The 23,463-nt window shown below is 39.5% G+C and overlaps 1 protein-coding gene across 5 annotated transcripts in view; it reads left to right on the forward strand.

Annotated features, from left to right (window-relative positions):
* Positions 1–23,463, forward strand: part of ndrg3b (ndrg family member 3b) — a 39,645-nt gene that overhangs the window by 3,018 nt on the left and 13,164 nt on the right. For 2 of the 5 annotated variants that reach the window (XM_028993008.1, XM_028993011.1), the window contains exons 2-7: positions 10,070–10,149; positions 12,158–12,190; positions 20,654–20,759; positions 21,684–21,804; positions 22,687–22,749; positions 22,915–22,975. In XM_028993008.1, the coding sequence (XP_028848841.1) occupies positions 10,093–10,149; positions 12,158–12,190; positions 20,654–20,759; positions 21,684–21,804; positions 22,687–22,749; positions 22,915–22,975 (441 nt within the window). In that variant the 5' untranslated portion in view covers positions 10,070–10,092. Of the gene's footprint in view, positions 1–10,069; positions 10,150–12,157; positions 12,191–18,284; positions 18,714–20,653; positions 20,760–21,683; positions 21,805–22,686; positions 22,750–22,914; positions 22,976–23,463 lie in introns of those variants that run through there. The other 3 variants (XM_028993009.1, XM_028993012.1, XM_028993010.1) reach the window with 3 other exon arrangements.

Raw genomic sequence — 23,463 nt, forward strand, 5'->3', positions numbered from 1 at the left:
CTGGAGAACATCAAACCCTCACCACTGAGCTGCACATGAATATTCCGCTCTTCATTTGCATCTCTTTGTCTCCCCAGTGTACCGTGCTGGCCTGGCCTGTGCCAGGGAGCTCCCCTTGCCCCCAGAATGTGGGAAGCTCAATGAACGGGCGCCACCAGAGCCCTGCCTCCCACCGGGCAGCAGGCGTCCTAATTATCTGAATTTAAATCAATTTCTATGCCGAGCCGATCGTTGTGTGTGTGTGTGTGTGTGTGTGTGTGTATGTATATAATATATATAAAACTCTGTCAGAGTAAACAAGCAAGGTGGTTTACTTTTAATTTGTGAAAGAACCAGGCATGATTTATTCTTACGAGGTTCATTACAATTGTTCAAACAGACGCAGGTTCATAATTGGATTCATAAATGGCTATCAAAAGAATGTAAACATGCTTGTTTTGCTAGTATATTATATGGTTTAAATAATTACTAAAGCTAGCAGTCAGTGAATAAATGCTTCAGCCGGTTATACTAGCCATTATACTAGTATATTCATCCGAAAGGGGAATCAATTTATTGTTTGTCTTACTTTTTAGTTTTTTTTAATTTAGCTGTGGGCAAATTGGTACCAAGTAAAGTAACTGTGTACATTTTCTATGTGCTGTCCAGTTTTGTTATTTGGCAGATGACATGCATGTTATTGCTTCTGCTTTTGACCTTACCCAAAGGGGATGATGCTTCTCTATCGACTTCTGTCACTTTCATGTCAGCCCAAAGAGTCCATTTCGCAGAAAAAAAGTTTTACTAGAATTTTTTTTTTTTATTCTGCAGATCCATCCATTTAATTGTTTCTTATGATTGAAACATGAAATTATGTAATACTGCTCCTTATTCGACAACTTTGAGTTTAAATTTTATGTTGCATGTTATTGCAACCTTTTGAGGTGTTTTGCTGGTCTGTGGCAGCAAAATATGATCATTGTTTAATTGATTTTGCAAAGAGATATCTTCTTGTCATATACAATAAGAACCAATGCCTTTGATTCTGTGACCCCATCACCTTTGGTTCTGCACCTTTGGCACAGGAGACACATCTCCATAGGTTGGCCTGAATGAATTGTGGCTGTGCAAGATGGTTTGTGAGTGTCACATTAAGACTTTCAGAAAGTAGAGAGAGTGATGAATGAAAAGAGGCCATGGATACGTCTGTAAAACGATAGCTTTCCCTGCTGCTAAGGGTCTCTTTTAATATTGCATGTGATGCGGACCACATAGCATCAGATTCCCCTGACTGGCTCATTTTCGGCTCCCCTGCGGAGATATTTTATTACCTCTGAAGCTTTCAGTGTTTTGAAATATTAAAAAATGATTGCGCTGAAACCAAGTCAGAGGTCTTTGAGATCATCGGCTGAGTGTTCTCCAGAGACTCTTAAAGTCTTTGAGAGCAGACAAGTGGCCTGTGTGAAGTGTCATTTTTTTTCCTCCAAACATCCTATGCTTTCTTTTGGTCTTTTCTTTATGTTCTGTCCTGTTACGTACTCCTTCCGAGTAGTTATCGTAGCACTACCTGTAGCATGTTATTTTAAGGTTCTTCAGGTGCATGAGTGTGTTAGAAATGAGCTGCATCCTAGATCTCCATGTTTTTAATCTCACCTTTTGTTATGGTGTTTAAAAAGCTTTATTTTGTTGTAAAGTGTACGGTTACTCGGTTTAGTATCCAGTAAGTGTCTTCCCTTGAGCAGTTTAATTATTACTAAACGTAATACACTACGTTTATTACGTTTTTTAATAATACACCAAACGTATGTAACAAAACATTTTTTTCCCTTGATATTGGTAGTATCCTCACTGGTTAACACTGAACCAAACTGGAAGCCTGAAACTACTCATTGTAAGTCACTCTGGATAAGGGCGTCTGATAAATGCCATAAATGTAAATTATTATTGTTATTATTATTTTTTTTTCAGTTGGGTTGTACTGGATTGCTATATTGAGGTATATTGAATCGTAACACCATTTAGTTTTCTTGCTGATGCAACGCCTTATTTTTAATTGACATCGGGTTGTTCATATGAGCTCTGAACAGAAATGAAACAGAACATTATTGCCTTAATGTCCTCCTGAGATGGGAGAGCTGATCAGATGTGAAGCTGTAAACACCTGTGCTTAACTCCGCATAACTCCGATTACTATTATCAGTGCCTTGATATTGATGCATCACAATGCAGCCCATAATTTTTCTACATGGTCACATGATTTTTTTTTCCAAATACAAGAGTTAAGGTCTCATACACCTGTGTGGACACTTTGATTTGCTACAATGAGAAGAAAAACGGTCTGCATTCAGTCCATACAGTGAGTGTGGACTGAACACAGATCGTTTTTCTGCTCATTGGAGAAAATCTAAAGCTGAGAGAACTTTGCTCACTGGCACCTTGGTGGCTCAGGATTCAAACCGGCAACCTTCTGACTACGGGTTTCCTTACCCACTAGGCCTTGCATCAGGCTGCCACAGTCACTACCGGCACTACTTTTTAACAAGAATTTTTATACCACCGCCAGAAAATCAACAAGCAACGTCATTATGATGTAATCGGTTATGTTCTGCACTGCATCGATGCAATATTGTCCACGTCTGCACTGCGATGCATCTATTATACAATTAATTTCATTTGTATGATCTTTAATTTCACACGCCTCTCGTTTACTAAATTTAGTTGCGTTAAAATAATAGAAATTCAACACTGAAAAAACACAATGCATCACATTACATGCAGTGATAAATGTACTGGTCAAGTGTCTCCTTTCAGCAACAGGCAGGAGCAAACTGATCAGATCATTTATCTTTTTCAGCTCAGTGAAGCACTTTAAGCATCAATATTGGCAAGTCTAAGCATTTAGGAACAGCAACTCTGCCACAAACCGTGTAAAATTCACAGAGCAGGGTTAGTGACTGAGATAAGAACCATGGTACTGATTTCATAGCTGTTTACTTCCAAACGTCCATAAGCATGTGAGCTCAGAAGCTTGATAGAATGGGTTTCCATGACTAAGCAGCTGCACACAAGGCTCACATCACCAAGGCCAACGTCAAGTGTCAGATGGAGTGGCGTAAATCACACCGCCACTGAACTGTGGAGTGGCCAATTATCCAGATGGAGGTGGGTCAACTTGATATTAAAATCTATAGTACAGGCCAAAAGTTTGGACATACCTTCTCATTGAATGTGTTTTTTTTTTTATTTTCATGACCATTTGAATTGGTAGATTCTCACTGAAGGCATCAAAACTCTGAATGAACACCTGTGGAGTTATGTACTTAACAAAATACGGTGAAAACACGTTTTATATTCTAGTTTCTTTGCTCTGATTACTGCTTTGCACACTCTTGGCATTCTCTCGATGAGCTTCAAGAGGTCGTCACCTGAAATGGTTCTCCAACAGTCTTGAAGGAGTTCCCAGAGGTGTTTAGCACTTGTTGGTCCCTTTGCCTTCACTCTGCGTTCCAGCTCACCCCAAACCTTCTGGATTGGGTTCAGGTCCGGTGACTGTGGAGGCCAGGTCTCCACTTTTTAAGTACTTAACTCCACATGTATTCATTCATAGTTTTGATGCCTTCAGTGAGAATCTACCAATGTAATTGGTCATGAAAATAAAGGAAACACATTGAATGAGAAGGTGTGTCCCAACTTTTGGCCTGTACTATAGATTTTTTTTATTTAATCCTAATTATTATAACTGTATAACGTATATTTGTCTTTTTTATTTATTTATTTATTACAGCATTTACCAGACACCTTTATCCAGAGTTACAATTAGTATTTACAGGGACAGTCCCCCAGGAGACACTCAAGGTTAAGTGTCTTTCTCAGGGACACAATGGTAGCAAGTGGGGTTTGAACCTGTGACTTTGTGGTCTTCTGGTTCAGAGGTTGATTTAGTTTCACTTTTGCAGAAATGGAAAGATAAAAATCATACCAGAAAACAGTCTTATTAGTATCACCTATATGAAAGATTTGTTAGAATTTCTTTTTTACAACTGCTTTGCCTAAAAAAATCTTCTAATCAATGAAAAATAAATGAGTCATGAATTGTTTATAATGTGTATAATGAAATGTTCCTGCGCCATAGTGACTGAACTGCATTTTATTTATTAGTCACCAGTTAACTGAATAACAAGGCATTTCATAGTGGTTTAACTGCCCGCAGACTGGCTGCCAGCTATATGATTTGTTCATGGCCCTGCTTCTAGTCTGGTGTCATCTATAGACTAGTTTTGAGTTACAGCCTGTAGGACTTGCACCCACACAGGAAATGCATCTTGTTGTGGTGCTTAATAATTGATTGAAGGTGGCAGTAACTGAGCTCCCTTCACATGCCCTGATGTGACATGGTTACAGCCACAGAATGGATGGCCAAGGGAGATTTGTGATTGGTTTGTATTGGAAGTTTGACCTGATTATGTCTCAAGATTAATTAAGCGTTTATATCATCAATAGTATAAATATATAAAACAAGTCATACCAGTTCAAATCACAGCAATTGTTCTTTAGTGCAAGTCAAAAAACTGTTGTCTATCATTAGCCCTTTGTTTGCTGGACATCACCAATAATACGTTTTGAGACCAGATATTATTCATTCAGCTCACTGCTGAAGACTAACACTGTGGTGGGTGGAGTGGTATGTTCAGCCTCTCAACTGTCTTCTCCGCTACTGACGTCATGCACTAATCAAACTCGGGTTAACATGCCCAGGGTGGCTGACGCACAGCCATTGCTGTGGTAACAATTGTGCACTTGGGGACAGATCAGTTCTGGCTGATGAGGCTCAGGGGGACAGAGGCTTGTTGCTGTTTTTTTTAAGACAGGCTCCAGGCTCCAGACAGTCTCACATGTATCCTGTACCAGTGAGGCAGCACTTGTGCAAGACGATGTAATTTGCCATGAATTGCTGCCCCTGCTTTGCTAATCTTTCCTCTTCTGTCTGACTGTGGCAGACTCTCGTGTCCTGGCCAGGCCGATTAGAAATCGCTCCAGCTTATCTAACTACCTCTGTAAAGCTCAACCTCCCAGCAGTCAGTCTGAGAGGATTGTTATATTTTAAGGACAGTCTGTAGGACAAAATATCACTACAAAACAGGTTCAACTAGGGCTGAAACAATTAGTTGATTTATAAAAAAAAAAAAAAAATTGGCCTGGAATTTATAGTGACATGTTGTATTACAAAACCACGTAAATGGAATATAATCCATTTGCAGCACAGTGCTGCAGTTCGTCACCTCTAGACTCAAATGGCCTATAACAATGGACAAATGTCCCATGATCATGAGGGTGAAGAACATTCATATTGTGACTAATCACTGTTTTTACCAAAACCAAAAATGAAGAAACAAGGAAGAACCTGGCCCAAAGACTTCATTACAATACCTGTAGATAAACCTGGTTGATTCGTATTTCAAATTAAAATACCACAATATATGCCATATGGAATTTTGTAGTTGATTGCTCAAGTCTGCATAAGAGCTGCTGCCAAATGCTGTAAATGTTAATGATTGTAGAATTGTTTTAATTTGTTGTGTTGCAAGTGATTAGTGGTATAATGATAAGTTGTTATGTTATTCCTTGAGCAATATATAAAATGTTATTTATGTGAATGCAACATTTAGTGAGCAGGTCAAATCATAATCATAGTACATATAATACATTACTTTAACTAAACATTATGCTTTTCTGTGGGCTTTTGTAAAATGTGTTTGGTTTTGTTCTTGTTTTTGACAGTAGTGTTGTTATGTTCACACACTAGCTATTGAACTTTATTGTGTTGTGTGAAAGGGAGAAAAAGGTGATTCTGAAATCTTTCCCCCTGTGACCTGGTAATGTTAGTGGTAATCTCCTAACACCACTCCAGTGGGAATTGGGACAATTGGATTAGCAGGTCATGAGGTTACTGGATGTGATATAGTTGATGATGCAGGGGTACTTTGATGGAGCTGTAGTCACATTATGGCAGATGTAATTGCTACCATATTTGCTCATGCTGAGATTTTGTAGACCATGTAATAGTGTTTAATTCTGACAGATGTTGATCTTAGATGGTAACCTTGTACCTGTTTATTCTCCACAGAGATCAGTCAGAACTACTTCTTACTGTGGATCTTCTTGCCTGAGCCATATGTTGATTTTCTCAGTAGGTCTTGCCCTTTCCTCATCACATGTGTAGTCTTATCTGGGACAGTGGTTGTTAACTCGATCCATCCATTCTTTTCTCAAGTTCATATCTATTGTAGATCTGTTTTTCATGGCTGATTTTAAACCAATGAATCCATACGTTTATAATTTAGAATGTTCCATAGTTCTGTGAATTTTAATCATGATCGCGATTTTGGCTGCCACAAATTAATCGTCAGTATTAACGTTTGAATAGTGGGGCTCAGCTGCATATCAAATCTGGCACTTTCGCAAACCAACCACCGCCGATGAAAAGCATAGTGTATGAGCGAAAATGTCGCACTTTTGCGCCGCGTGTGGCTGTACTAAAGAGCAAACAATGCATATAGTTGTATAAATAAGATTTTATTATAGAATCTTGTATATTATGAAAAGTTGTGTTCAACAATTAACATTATTCATGTTTCAGACCATTTGTCTTCCCACCCACAGAGCTGCTGTTCTGACACCTGTATATATTGCAGTTCATTGTCTATAGTTCTTGACTCATCTATACAAAATGCCTCTGTATATGGTCATACCCTTTCTATTATATTTTCCAAATAATTAGGTAAACAGATGTTAATTTATCATAATAAATATAAAAAAAAATAATTATTTTCTTAGTGACCAGTAGGAGGCCAGAAAATGTTGACAGGATATTTTTTATTGCCAAAAATCAGTAGACCAGTAGTATGCTCCTGTTCCTTGACTTATATGCCTTTTCTGTGTAGTTTTTTTTTTCCTTGTTTGCACTTTATTATTGTGCTCTGCAATTGCTATTTATTTTTTTGTTAGCCCTTAGTCTTGGGTAAATTTAGTTGTATTATTTATGAGTTATTGTGTATTTGAGGTTTAATTTTGAACAGTGCTATAAAAATGTTTTACCTAAAATAATGAATAACCGTGATTATTAATCGTGATTACAATATTGATCAAAATAATCATGATTTTCATTTTGGCCATAATTGTGCAGGCCTAGAATGTACCATTGTGCTCTTTAAATACCACTGTTTTTCTTCTATTATTATTTTTTACAGATTTATTTAACTTTCTTCAGTGTAGACTAAAAATGAAAAAAACTGTGCCCTTGAATAGCTCATTCCTACTGGTTAAATAAATCCAAAATACCATTTGTGGCATATTTCTTTCCAAGAGCCTGAAGGTGTGAACATGCGTACTTGTGTACTTTTTATTTAGTTTTTTTCCTTGTGAGCTTTGGAGTGACACCATTCTGATCGCCGTAATCATACTTTTGAGTCACTGACAATCCATTCATCACAGAAATAGGTTTGTCACAGGATAAAATCTAATCATGTACAAATGGCACTAAATTTTAAAGCAGTCGTGTTGTAATACACGTTGTTGTTATTATGTGACATTGTTATTATTGTTATTATTATAATCACTTTGTTGTATAATAGCATCATCTAAATGTACAATTCATAGTTACAGGAATAGTTCCTCACTTGAGCCACTTGCTGAAGGAGAGTGGGATTAGTGGGATTAAAGACTGCATCTTTGCTGTGAGTTGGATCTTGGCAAAAATCTTTGCCCATTGTACCAGGCAAATAACTTTTTTTAAAATATATATTTATTAGGGCTATAACAATAGACAAACTGAGACCGAAACTGACATTCAAAGGTCGACGATCTCATGTTGCATTTGAAGACCGAATACACACCTTCCAAAACCACTGTTCCATGGACAGCCTGCTCTCATTGCATTACTAATGCAGCAAAGCAAATTTTTTACAACACATTTAAATCATGAAATCATTATTATGTTTACATTGTTGGGCGCCATTTAGTGAATGGACATTCTGGGTTAAATTTTTCTGTAAGTGAAGCCCATATTGCCGCCCTGCCCCCTTCTTGGCACACTGACCACCATGTCACCATGTGTCATCGCCTGCCGTTTTCTCACCAAGCTTTTTTTCCTCTTTCTCTCTCTCTCTCTGTCTCGCCTTCTCTCTCCCTCTTTCCCTGCCCTTCATTGCTCGATTCATTACTGCATTGGCATGAAGTCGTTGGTCATGTGGTGGAGAGGGCAGCTCTGACAGTATGTGTCTCCTGGCCAATAGCCGGTGTGTGTTTTGTTGTTAATCTGACTATGCTGTCTGGCTTCTGTTGAAGCCTGGAGGGAGACGTGGTGACAGCCAATGTCTTTTGGAAAAGGTTGGCACAATGATATTGTGACTTTGCCCTTGTGTGCCTTACGTGGGACTTCATAATGCTGTTGAATGCCACTGTTCATTCATTGACATTCAGCCTGGTCTGTCATGAATAAAATATAGCTTCCAGGTCCTAATGGTCGTCATTTGTCTTCGTGGATGGTATGTGTGATTTCCGATGTGATTCTAAATAATATTTTTTTTCTATTAACTTTTATAATACAAAACCTGGAATTGTAACCTGAACTGCTCATGACTGAAATATCATAATGTGCAAATATCAATTTAAAATTAGAATTCCACTGACCGATTTGTCTTGTGAAGTCCGGGAGTTTGTTGTTTCTCACACTTGGTCATTGAGATGGGTGCTATCTGGTAACAAAGGTGTCTTCCTCTTACTGACCCTGGCAGATTGAGTAATTATTTATTATATGCCCTAGACCTAATCTATTTTATTCCAAATCATCTATTTTAATATGCTTTTTAATCGATACACAAAAATATTATCAAATAAATGTAATAAAAACAAATATAAACTGAGGGTTTATTCTCTTTGTGATGCACAGGATATTTTGATATTACAAGTTACTTTATTCCCATAACTAGTGGTCAGAATTAATAACAAGTGTGACATGTATGTAGTAATTGTGCTTTACTACTGTGTAGTTCAATATAAAGTTAAGAGAAAGGCCATACAAGCGGTTTGAAATCTTGCCATGTGATGCACGGCATACAGAAAACTAGTCTCACTTGTTAAAATCAACTTCCACAATAAAATTCTGTGGACTCTATAAACATTCAGACAAATATATTGCACCAAATATTTTAATGTATAATGGGTTTCAAAACTGTGCAACACTTGAATAAAGCAATGTTTATGCATTACCAATATATGCAACTAAAATGACCAAGATGGTGTAATGCGTAGGACAAGATGCACGGGACAACGTCTCTGGTCTAAAAGCTACACGAGTGCTGTTTAGTTTAACATATGATAACCAGTATTAAGTGTTAAAATGTGGTATATTGTATAAATATTTTAATTAAGCCTGATGCACTATTCAATATAAAAAGTTGAACTTTGAATGTCTGGGTTATGATAACTATTTGTTTAGCGTAACTTATATGCATGAAACCATATTTAATGTGTTATTCAGTCTAGGATCCTACTTTTTCTTGTGATCTTCGATACCTTTGTTTGGTTGCTAGTTGCCTGATTTACCAGTTAAGGGCCATTTGGTCTTCGGTCAATGATGCAGCTTTGGTCCTGTTTATTTTCTGGGATATTAATGCGTGAAGTAATTCTGTGCACAATCTGTGCACAGGCTCATTTAAGGCTCATTTATGCTCCCTTTTTGTATGAAAATGCACACACTTCAAATGTTTCAAACAAGGGCAGTGGTGGCCTAGTGGCTAAGGACTCATAATCAAAAGATTGTGGGCTCGAATCTTGAACCGCTAAGATGACACTGTGGTCCCCTTGATCAAGGTACCATTCCCATACACTCCCTGACTGCCCACTGCTCCCTGAGGGTGATTGGTTAAATTCAGAGGACACATTTTGTTGTGCACTCTGTGCTGTGCTTGCTGTGTGTCACAATGACGATCACTTTGCTTCATGGTGCACAAGCCTGTAGCAGAGAGTTGAGATTAAACCAGTCTAATAGGAGAAATGTAAATGTTTTTTTCTTCCCTCTCTCTCTTTTTAGCTGATTGACTGCTGTCAGACACAATGGATGAGTTGCAGGATGTTCAGCTGACTGAGATCAAGCCTCTTCTGACAGACAAGGTGACAATCCTTCTTTCCTTTTTTCTTCTTGTTTCACCTTTTCTCTTGTTTCACTCACTCATCCATCTGTTGCTTTTAAGGCTACAGAATATTAGCATATTTGATCTTGAACTGTGTTACACTGGTGATACTTATTCTCCCTCTAATGGTACACCAGCAGTCTCTGACATGATTGATACACAGCTATTGTGTGTTTTAATTGTGGTATAGTTATTATTCTTAATGTACTGTATTTAGTACAGTTAACATCCTCACTTCAAATGTTTTTGCATTATTGACAGTGGATGACAGGCGATATTGTATATACAAGTAGTGATATTGGCTCCTGTGTAAACAAGTTCAGTATCAGCCTCTGGTGTTGTCCTCAGTTTCTTTCATCCCAGAAATCAACTCCACTATTCTTTCGACAGCCCCAATCACTCACCTGACTTACCACTCACCCTATTTCACACACCGACTCGCCAGTTTATAGGCAGAATCTCATCGGAAGAGCTCAGTGGTGGAGCAGCTTTAGAGATGGTTGAACTAGGGTTCAACCAGCAACAGGGTTGCTGTGGTCATTGAAGCCCAGTGCATTTTAATTCATATCTATGTCACCTTTGCCCGGCCCCTCTCAGCTCACAGGTTTTGTAATTGCGGCCTTTGTAATTGTCCCAAATCATGTCCCTGATCTCCATATTAATTGCAGGTTGCCATCCCTGGTTCTCTCTGTCGCTGGTTACCCTTGGAAACCAGCATTTCTCCTGCAGCACAGCCAGAGCAGGAGGAGCTCATTGCACCATAGTCTGATAGAAACGTCAGATTGGATCTGTCAATCTCACAGTCTGTTAGAATCAGAGCTGCAGGAGACCTTGACATAGCATGAGATGTGATGTGAGCTCAGTCAGTGGCCTTCTGTTGGATAAAATTGGATTTTTGTGATTAGGACATGTCCCCGAGGCTTATCAGGGTGTTGGGATGACAGACAGGAAGACATTAGTGATTCCTCTCAACCCCAACACATTTAGCCTGAGGGTTTACCTAGGCCTTTTTTTTCCTGAGGCATTTCAGAATCTGTTTGGCACACCACCTCTCCCACAATCCCAGTTGAAAATCTACGTATCTTGTATTTGGGGTGTGCCACAAACTTTAAGTTCAAATTCAAGATGTTTCCTCTGAGTGCTGTGGTTCCCCACAGTCAAAAGCCATACATGCTCAATGTGCTCCAGCAGCCATGATGGAAAGTCATGTAGTAAATTAGATCAGTAGATCCTTAACTGTGAATCTTCACTTGCGTAGAGCATAATCTTAACTTTTTAACAGTTGTTTATTCCCCCCATTTAAATTACAATGGGCACCACCCTGCTGGACACTGGACATTCATCTACCTTGCTCTCGCTCTGGTCCATTGATTTTGATTTTAGTTTTTTGTCTTTGAGTTAAGCATGACTTTGGTAAAACATTTGAAACATCTGGATGCCATCGCTTTCTCTCTTCCTTCCAGTGATTACCTGCTGCTGGTGCTTATCCAGTGCTTGCTTTTTTCTGCTTCTTCTGAGTCTTTAAAGGCAGAAGTGTTTTTTCCATTGTATTCTCCAGTTGTGAGTCTTGCTAGAATAGCACTGATTTTCAGGAAGCATTGAAGGTGCAGTGTGTAAGATTGTGACACCTGGACAATTTAAACATGTCCAATAGAGGGCAGTATATCAAGAAATTAGAAAACTATCCCACCCATAGAAGGTAAGGCTAAAGGCCATTGTTTTCATTTTTAACACATAAACTTTCAAACATGTGTTTTGTTCTTTTATATATATTGTAGAAAAATTTGTAATATTAAAATTGAACCAAATTTTGTACATTCTTGTGACTGTGCTACCCCATTATGGTGTTTTGAGGAAATGGACACCAGCATAGGCGCTATATTGGTAGAAAAAGTGGCTCCAGCGTACCACTTGATGTTCTTGGTTTGGGGGGGAAAAGAGATTAATGTGAAACTGTGTGTCTTTTTGATTTTATGTTTTCTGTTCAGAACGGACGAAACTTCCAGGACTTTGACTGTCAGGTGAGTCTTGCACAGACTGGATTCACTTGCTAATGCAGTACAAAGTAGTTTGGGCCCACACTTGGATTTTTAAATACTGTAGTGTATGGCTGTGCGGTATGGCATGATTCATATGGATGAAACAAAATATTTATTGTTGTTGCAGCTCAGGTGGCAAGTTATTAAAAAAAGTATATTTGGCAGATATAAAGCATTCATGAGTGTTTTTTGTGTTAGTCCATTTTTATTTTAACATTTCAAGGAGCATTTTCTAAAGGTTTTAGTTCTGTTTTGGAATAAAGTGTTGGAAATTGCTTTTGTTTTTTCTAAAATCTGATTATCTGATCAATCAAAAATTCGAATTATATTTAATATAAATGGATCTTTCTGTTACCTTCCACACAAAAAAAAAGCAGGATTTTCCGTGAAAACATAGATGTGACCGTATCACCCAACAAGGTGGCATCTTGTCTGCTGTGTAAGCTCTTGGCACATAGATAATCACACCAAGCAAACAGGATGTGCCTGGGCCAGTTCTCCTATTTTGTGTAGAATCAACTGTGAATGGGTGTTCTGATCTTTGTGCACACAAACAAACCAGCCCTTAATGCCTGGCACAGGTATGATGTTGTTATTGGGCCTTTCATGTTATTTTTTTATGTTATTTGCAGCAATGTAATTAATTAACCATGGTGATAAAGATGCTTTCTCTGCTTTAACCAAGAGCTTAAAATTAGGTCAGCAGCTCCACACTACACACACACACACACACGCACACACACACACACACACACACGCACACACACGCGCACACACACGCACACACACACGCGCACACACACACACACAAAGCCTGCAGTGTGTGATTCCGTACTGGAATTGCCATGTTGAAACAGTGCTGCAGAGAGAGTGTGTGTGGGCTGGTACAATTGTGGGGGGGTGTATATTTCTTTGTGTGGTGAGCATCTGTGCATTGCACACACACCTACACATACTTGTACATGCGTGTAATGTGCAGACTATGTATCTAGTGTCTCGAAACAGCTAATACTTCTTGAAATCCGCTATTTACTTTTACAGATGTTACTCCACTTCCCTTCAGCTGGGTCCCCTGCCATCTATGACCCAGGCACTTTATGACCTTTCTGTAGCCAGAGGTCATAGCAATGGTGTCACAGACCCGAGTGCGAGTGTGACTTATAGATTAGTTGCTGTGCTGTAGGCGGAGTCATTGGTGGGGGAATGGTTGTCATCACTGGTCTGGACCTCCAAGTCACCTCCATTACTTAATTTGATGGTCACTCACCCACGGATCTATTGAGAGCAGGGCTTAGTTAGGCATTCATCATTCATTAAGCACCAAATAAAACAAATTAAGTTAATTGGCTCTCATGTTTTTAGAAAGGTTTGCCAGTCATTACATTATATACATTAGTATTATTAATTTTGCTGGTGTACTGTTACTCAGGGCAGTGATTGTGTAGCGGGTAAGTAAACATACCCATAATTAGAAGGTTGCTGGTTCGAATTCCGAACCATCAAGGTGCAGATGAGGTCAACACGCACTGCTCCCTGGGCGCTTTTCATGGCTGCCCACTTCTCACTGCTTTTGTTAAAAGCAGAGGACACAAGGTCTGCAGCCAGCTCTGATCTTACACTTGTGCCGGTAGGTTGAAGATGATGTCATGGTAACACAGCTGCTCTGCTGTGGGATTGAGCCCCACCTCTTTCCTCATTAAACAAGAAGTGATGTCATGGCTGCCCGTGGAGGGCGTGTATTGTTTTTTTTTAAATTGCCCTGTAGGAACTGTTGGTAGCAAAGACTATGATTACCTTTTCACTTCCTCCCACATGTTCTCCCACACAGAGCTTCTCTCAGTGCAGATGAATGTACAGAAGGGCTTAAAAATAGAGGAGTTTGGACCAGCTTGACATTCAGAATGATTAGTCCGATGGTATGTCCACAATAGAACAGGGCATCTGTGGCACCTTTATTATTTGTTTTGTTTCAGGTGGATTTTGTGTGCGCATTGTAATATGTGGCATTCTTGAGGCACATGATGTGTTCCTCCAGTAGAGGGCAGATTAAGACTCTTGTACTTGCCTGTATTGAAGTCTTTATTTCCTGACTTAATACTCAGAAATTGACCTTGATTGTTTTTTTCTGAATAAATAATTATATTTGGGTGAATTATGTATAGACCCAGCATTCCCTTCCTACCACTCAATCAAGGGTTTTTTATGCTTTGTTCATGTTTTGTTTGTGTAAAAATATTTTGTTTGTGTACTTACTAATTACACTGTAAAAATACCCCAATATCGAAGAAACATAATCAGAGTTCCACTGACTTTTTGAGATGTCAGAAACCATTTACATTATCTATCTATTTATCTATTTATTGATCTTTTTGCAGATTTGGTGCAAACAAAACCACCAGTATGACAGGATGCACCTGCTCTTTGATGCATGTGCACACATATTCAAAGGAATATTCTCACACACACATGCCTACAAAAGCCTGTGTATTTGTGTGCAAAGAGGTGGGTGGGTTTAGCTGCTGTTTGGGGAACCCTTGTCAAAACTAAATTCTACACCCCCAGACAGAGGGATGCCCCTTCAATGACATACAGGTGCATCCTGGGAAATGACGTGGGAGGAATATGAGCAACACCTTTTGACTTATATGTATATTTATATAAATGTCAGCACTGCAGTTAGGGTGGTCTCCCCATCTGTGGTGGGTTCTTTGTTTTGGAGAAAGTGAGATATAAGTCTCGTTTTAGTAACTGGTGTGCTGCCTTGGCACCAATTCCCTCAACCTGACCTATTTCAGCCATGTAGATGACAACAGCACACACAGCTTCCTCAGTTCCTTTTTATGCCACCCTTTTAAAACCTGATCCCTAACTAACAAAACCAAATGATAATTTTATTTGTCACATGCACCATCTTTCAGAAAACATAATGCAGTGAAAGTCTTTAGTGCATTATAAAAATGGACCAATATTGTTTTTCAGATCTGATATTGATACAGATTATTACTAATAAATAGGCTCTTATAACATTGAAAATTGGCAGATGATTTATGATACGATATAAAATTAAATGCATAAGTGTTATACATCTTCACAATAGTTGCAGCAAGAATAAAGTAATAAAGCATTTAATGAAATGCATAGCAGCTAAAGAAGCTGATTTGTAACCTGAAGCATTCAAGTCTACTTCTAAGGTGCCACTGAGCAAGGTACAGTCCCCACACACTGCTCCCCGGGCGTCTGTCATGGCTGCCCACTGCTCACTAACGGAGATGATTAAAAGCAGAGGACACATTTTGTTTTGTGCACCGTGTGCTGTGCTGTGTATCACATTGACACAAATAAATCACTTTCACTTTTTTTTTTTTTTTATCTTTAGTGAATGGACTACGCTCTCATAGGTTCAATTTCAATGCAGCAAGGGTTATTGTTGGCATTTTCCACTGTGTAACTGGAAATCATTGCATGCAGAACAGTAAATGATGCAATGGATTGAGAGACTGCAGTGGAGCCACACCAAATGAATTAATTTGAAATAATTATTAATTTATATAAAATAAAAAACATGTCAATAATTGTGTCATCTGTTAGCATGAATATAAAGCATGAAGGTAGTGTTGTATTAGATAATTTAATTAGCTTTACAGTTTGGTCAAACTTATGTTGTCCGCTTACTATTTCTGTAGATACTGTCTTTTGTTTCTGTGATTTAAATTTTATAACATTTAGCAGGCACCCTTAGCCAGAGTGACTTACAATCAGTAGTTTTATAAAACATTAGAGATAGTATTAACTTTTAATCATTCAGGAACAAAATGGATGTACGTGGGGTTACAATTCACACTTATCCAGACAGTATGTTACCCACCACAAGTGTGGTCATTAATATTTCCAGCATTTATCAGACACCCTAGACCAGACCGATTTACAGTCAGTAGTTACAGGGTCAGTCATCCTGGAGATACTCAGGGTTAAGTGTCTTGCTCAGGGACACGATAGTAGTAAGTGGAATTTGAACCTGTGACTTTGTGGTCGTTTGGTCTGGTCTGTAGACACCATTCACATAACAACAGGAAGGTTATTAGTTTCTGCTTGAAGATCTTTAATATACAGTACAGGCAAAAGTCTGGACACACCTTCTCATTCAGTGTGTGCATCAAAACTATGAATGTACTTAACAAAAAAGGTGAAAGAACTGAAAACATGTTTTATATTCTAGTTTTTTCAAAATAGCCGCCCTTTGCTCTGATTACTGCTTTGCGCACTCTTGGCATTCTCTCGATGAGTGATTCAAGAGGTCGTCACCTGAAATGGTTTTCCAACAGTCTTGAAGGAGTTCCCAGAGGTGTTTAGCACTTGTTGGCCCCTTTGCCTTCACTCTGTGGTCCAGCTCACCCCAAACCATCTCGATTGGGTTCAGGTCTAGTGACTCCATCACTCTCCTTCTTCGTCAAATAGCCCTTAAATAGCCTGGAGGTGTGCTTGGGGTCATGGTCCTGTTGTAAAATAAATGATTGTCCAACTAAACACAAACCGGATTGGGATGGCATGTCGCTGCAGGATGCTGTGGTAGCCATGCTGGTTCAGCGTGCCTTCAATTTTGAATAAATCCCCAACAGTGTCACCAGCAAAACACCGCAACACCATCACACCTCCTCCTCCTCCATGCTTCACAGTGGGAACCAGGCATTTGGAATCCATCCGTTCACCTTTTCTGAGTCTCACAAAGACACAACGGTTTGAACCAAAGATCCCAAATTTGGACTCATCAGATCAAAGCACAGATTTCCACTGGTCTAATGTCCATTCTCTTCTGCTTGTTGCCTCTCCTTAGCTGTGGTTTCCTGGCAGTTATTTGACCATGAAGGCCTGATTTGCGCAGTCTCCTCTTAACAGTTGTTCTAGAGATGGGTCTGCTGCTAGAACTTTGTGTGGGAGTTATCTGGTCTCTGATCTGAGCTGCTGATAACTTGTGATTTCTGAGGCTGGTGACATGGATGAACTTGTCTTCAGAAGCAAAGGTTATTCTTGGTCTTCCTTTCCTGGGTTGATCCTCATGTATTCCAGTTTTGTTGTAGCGCTTGATTGTTTTTTGCGACTCCACCAATTAAAGTTTTTGCAATTTTCTGGAATGACTGACCTTCTTTTCTTAAAGTAATGATGGCCACTCGTTTTTCTTTAGTTAGCTGATTGGTTCTTGCCATAATATGAATTTTTACAGTTCCCCCATTGGGCTGTCAGCTGTGTAGTAACCTGACCTCTGCACAACACAATTGATAAAGCAAGAAATTCCACTAATTCCACATCTGTGAAGTGAAACCCATTTCAGTTGACGACTTCTTGAAGCTCATTGAGAGAATGCCAAGAGTGTGCAAAGCAGTAATCAGAGCAAAGAAACTAGAATATAAAACATGTTTTCTTTTTTCACTTTTTTTTGTTAAGTACATAACTCCACATGTGTTCATTCATAGTTTTGATGCCTTCAGTGAGAATCTACCAACGTAAATGGTCATGAAAATAAAGAAAACACATTGAATGTGAAAGTGTGTCTAAACGTTTGGCCTGTACTGTACATACATGCATGCATGCATGTTTAAATACACAGAATATATTAGATATTATATTTTGCTAGTTCAGGAGGAGGAAAAAGTGATTGGGTGAATTGTATGTGCAAATGAAGACACAGCTGCTGTGAAGCAAAAATCCAATCATTTGTGCTGGAAACTCTACTGAGTGTAGTGCACAGGGGCGTTTCCTTGGTTGCTACTTTTAGACTGATCTAGCAGACATCAAGCCAATTTCACAGAGAAATGTGGTGCCACTGTTGCTTTGCTCCCCAAATCTCTGTCTAATCCCCTTCTTTTATGAGGGGGTAGCATCATATGCCAGAGCCATATGCTGCAGAGATTAGGTAATAGAATCTTCTCAGTGCTGTTCAATCCAAAAGTTGTCATATTTCCTGGTTTGTTTGGGGGGGGGGGTTGTGTATTTTGGTCTGATGGGGCTTCTTCTTCAGCTGCTTTTGTAAAGCTACATGAGTGCTTATGTGTGCGGCCTGGCCTCTGCCTCGCCTCTTCTCCTTTGTCCACCTGATCCACTAAATCCAATTAGAGCTTTGAGCTCAGCCCCTTCTTACGATCCCACTACCCGTTAGGAGCTTGACTCCCTCTCATTCCGTCTCCTTTTCTCTTTCCTACCCTCTTTCCTTTACACGCCTCTCCCTTTGCGCCTCCCTTGCTCTCTCTCCCTCCCTCTCTCGCACTCGCTTGTTCATTCCCATTCCATCTCTCTCTCCCACTTTTCTCTTATCTGTTTGCTGGGACCAGCTGTGATCTTCAGAAGCAGCGCTGCTGTTTTATTTCAGCCACCGGGATTTTTTGGGGGGCGGGGGTGCTGCCCCTTCAGCCACCCCTGTTCTTAGAGACACCAGACACTCCTGTAATACTCCTGGATGAAAATGGCAGACAGTCTTGACTTTAACGAGATTGCATGTTCAGTGGTGAGTGGGGTAAGTGCTTCAGTTGTACTTGGCTTTCGCTGCTTCATCTAGAGAATGGGGAAATGTGTCTTGTGTGTGCATGCGTGCATTTGTCTGTGTGTGCGTGCGCACTTGCCCATGGCCATATGGCTCGCTGGTGTGGGTCTGACAGTGCAAATAACAGCTATTTGACAGTGCTTGTGAATTTGCTTTAATATATATTCAGCTATGTGTGTGTGTTAGCTGTGTCGTGTTAAGTTTAGGAGTGTGCACATCCATATCACCCTGGCATTGGACATTGTGGCAGACTGTCCCACAAGTGGTCTGGAGAGCATACATTTATGAATAAAAAGCATTGTAGATCCTAATTTAATCCTAATCATCATTTTGCATAAAATGTTAACTTCAAATGCTCTTTTGTTTGTATTAAAACGTGTGCGTTTGTTGTGTTCACTGCTATTTCTCGAAGAGCCAAATTAGCCCAGTAAAATTGTGCTTGTAGTGCTCCTGCAACAGTTAATCATGTGGCCAGTTTATTGATTATGATTGTGGGACCCCGCCCTTGCCATGACTCTCTGTCCCTGAGCCTCAGTGTTATCTCTCTGAGGGAGGACACGGCCTCTACTCCCAACTGACTCAACACAGTGCTGCATTTGGCTGAGACATGTGACTGCACCGTTGTCGTGGCAACTGCGGGGGGCTCAGCCTGCAACTTGTTGAATTGCCACCACGGTTGGCGTTCTTTGAGACGCTTGTGATGTTCAACTTGAGGGCAGGGGGTGGTTAAGTAGTTAAAGAGTGGTGTTTAGGAGCTTCATAACAGGAACAAAGTGATGGTCAATGATCACTTCTGAGCTGTAGGCTCATAATATTAATATATTTTTAGCTATAATGAAGACTGCTGACCCTGGGTCAGTGCTGTGAAGTTAATGGGCTTTGGTTCATAATGCCAACAAACTGCAAGTATCTGGGATTGTATGTTTAATGCAGTTAAACCAAATAAATATCATGGTATTAATAACACTATGCTTCATGTACATCACATCTCACACACACACACACCACACACACACACACACAAGCACACACTCTGTAACTGCAACGTCTATTTTTAAGCCTTGCACCTTTTCTAACCTGCACACTAACCTTGCAGGTGTCAGCTGTTGGTGCACTTTGTGAAGGTGGTGCACATCTACAGAACTATGCGGCTCTGGAAACCTTTTATGGATCTCCTACTGCCCTTTGATTAAATATGAAATTTGTAACTTGCTTGAAAAGGATTTCACCAACTCTTTGTTCTTGTTTGAGTGAGTTTCAGTATACTTTCTTGTAAAGTGTGTGTGTGTTTTTTTTGTTTTTTTTTTTTGCTCCTGCATACTTGTCTGTTTTAGCCAGTGCACAATGTTCCACTGACCTTGTGTTTTAAGTATATCTGCACTAATACGGGCCATTTTGTTACACTCAGGGTCAACTTGAATGCTTAAATTTTAACATGTTGTGGTGTGTGCGTTCTTTTTGCCTTCATCTATAGACTTTTCCCTATAATCTATTTCTAGATGTGTAAAACCTTGTGTGGCAGTGTCTTAATTTTAGGGGTCTGAGTACCTGTAACTGTTGAGTTACTGAGGTTAGATGCTCAAGTATTATTGTGATGAGGGTCATGGCATGTGGTGTACTGGTGTGACGGAACTGACATAGGCCCATGGTTTCTCTGGTGTTTGGCAACAAGAACAACAATCGTGACACGTAATTTGTGTATTAATAAAACCCCTCTGATGCTGTGTGTAGTGGGTTTAGGCCATTAAACTTTTAGAGCATCATCATTTAGAGGCAGATTTTTTGTCATGTGACATTTCCAGATGTGAAGTGGCCTGTTTCTGTCTGCATTAGAAATAGTGCTCAGCAGCTCACAAGTTCATTATTATATACAGTATTTGCTGTAGTTTTCTTGTTGTTCATTCTGTTTGCAGGAGCATGACATTGAGACCCCACATGGAGTGCTTCATGTCACCCTGAGGGGATCCCCAAAAGGAAACAGACCTGTTATCCTCACCTACCATGACATCGGGCTAAACCGTGAGTTCCTCCCACCTCTAGCACAGGCAGGAATATGCCAGAATGAGTTTGCTTAGAACAGTGGTGGTCCATTTATATAATGTGTAGATGACAGAGCATCCATTACTGAGCCCACTGTGTGACAAGCAACAGTGTTCAGGCATTAGTTGCTTAGTAACACATACTTCACACAAACCCACACTTATGGCCATAAATACATTTTCTATTGTATTTATTGTGCATGCACACAATGAAATTGAAGAACCAAATCGAAATGTAGTCCCTTCATGTATATTGAAATATTTGGAGCAGTGGTTTGGGCCTAGAGGGTAATAGACCTGTAATCGGTAGGTTGCTGGTTCAAATCCCGAATGGCTAAGGTGCCACTGAGCAAAGGACTGTCCCCACACACTGCTCCCTGGGTGCTCCCATGGCTTCTCACTGCTCACCAAGGGTGATTGGTTTAATGCAGAGAACACATTTCGTTGCCTGTAACCTTTTCCATAATAAAAACGTAGAATTGAAACAAAAATATTACAAGAAAACAAATGTAAGTGGTACTGGAATGTGATGTAAAAGCATGGAACTGTAAGTGTAATTTAATGGATATGAAAGCTTTTTTAAGTTTTGTGTATAAGCTTTAGTATATAAGCTTTTTTAAGTTAAGTTTAGTGTATAAGTTTAGTCAAAATCACAAGCCTATGCCTTTATTATCACAGATTCACTCCATTGTTTCCAGGTATTTTGGGAAATTCCTAGGGAACAAACTTCCCAGTTTTTTTTTCTAGATCTAGACTGTTTACATTCTTAAGTACCAAACTTGTCTAACTGTAATCTGAAGGCATTCGTCCTCTAAAATGTCACCCTGTACTGCCGGTGCAGTACTATCAGTCGGTGCAGTACTATCAGTCTTTCTGTCTGTCATTTATGCTCTTCTTTCCACAGATAAATCATGCTTCAATACCCTCTTTAACTTTGAGGACATGCAGGAGATCACACATCACTTTGCAGTGGTCCATGTGGATGCTCCGGGGCAGCAGGAGGGGGCACCACTGTTCCCCACCGGGTACTGAAAAATACAACTTTTCAGCATCAGCATCTTGTTAGCTTTTTTAAAAGAACATGATTGGGCTTAAACAGTATTTTAGCTATATATTGATCTGTTAGTTTATCAAACTTTAAGAGCAACAAGATTCTTAAGTGAAATAAAAGAATTGTGCAAAAAAATACAAACAATTACAAATTAGAGACTACATTAGTAAAATGTAATTACAGAATAAATTCAATGTGCAGTGTGGAAAACATTTTGACACACCTTGTCATTCAATGTGTTTTCTTTATTTTCATGACCATTTACACATGAATGAACACATGTGGAGTTATGTATTTATCAAAAAGTGGAGATCTGGCCTCCACAGTCACCAGACCTGAACCCAATCGAGATGGTTTGGGGTGAGCTGGTCCGCAGAGTGAAGGCAAAGGGGCCAACAAGTGCTAAACACCTCTGGGAACTCCTTCAAGACTGTTGGAAAACCTTTTTTTGTTAAGTACATAACTCCACATGAGTTCATTCATTGTTTTGATGGCTTCAGTGAGAATCTCCCACTTTGAATGAGAAGGTGTGTCCAAATCTTTGGCCTGTACTGTATAAAAATGTAAATTAATTGTATTAAAATATAGATCTTTTAGGCTGTTCCAAAGTCATGGATGCTAAATGCCTCCTCTTTATGCTGTATTTTCCACACCCTGAAAAAAGTTTTTTTATTTTTGATTATTTTTAAAAAGCGTAAATTGGTTTCTTTACACTTTTCATTGACAGGGTGTTTTTTACTGTAAGAGGATGTTTTTCTTATAGCAAGACCCCACTGAGGGTTGCTGATTGTTTGTTTTTGTGTGTGTGTGTGTGTGTGTGTGTGTGTGTGTACACGTGCACATATTTTTCCTTCAGGTATCAGTACCCCACCATGGATGAGTTGGCCGAGATGCTTCCCTCTGTGTTGACTCAGTTGAAGTGAGTGGGGCAGTGTGGTTACACTTTCTACATCAGTGTTGCATTTTTTTTTTCTGCATCTAGTCAATTGATTGAGTGGAATGTGTGTGTGTGTGAGATATATCAGATATATATCGATATATGGTATATGTGAAAGCAGCAACCAGTGGTCTCTCTCGGCTGCAGGATAAACAGCGTGATTGGCATCGGTGTTGGAGCTGGCGCTTATATCTTGTCAAGGCTTGCAGTAAGTTCACTTCCATTGTCTTATGTGAAAAATAAAATGGCTAATCAAAAGTCTCATGACGATAAAAGTTGTTATACTGTAAACATCTGTAATACTGTAAACTGCTTAACTAGCCTCACAACAATGCATTGGTAAAATTGATAATTCTGACACAATTTGTTCAGCTTTAATCTTAAAAAGTAATCCTTATTATTGTGACCACAAGCAAATGTCTGTGTGGCACAGTGCTATTAATACTCGTTGTACTGTAGTACACACGTACACACACACACACACACACACACACACACACACACAGCATGCAGGGAGCAGGTGCTCTCCTCACAGATGGCAGCATTTGGCCTTTTGACTTGAACGGTCGCCTCAGAGAGCCTGTGATCATGTTTTTGCTGCTACCATTTGCTGTGGTTGCTGTCTGACAATTACATTGTTAGTCTGAATTTAGAGAGACATGGGTGTGTAGACGTTTTACATAAAAAATAAAAACA

The sequence above is a fragment of the Denticeps clupeoides genome, chromosome 10 (assembly GCF_900700375.1).
Source record: "Denticeps clupeoides chromosome 10, fDenClu1.1, whole genome shotgun sequence".
Classification (NCBI taxonomy): domain Eukaryota; kingdom Metazoa; phylum Chordata; class Actinopteri; order Clupeiformes; family Denticipitidae; genus Denticeps; species Denticeps clupeoides.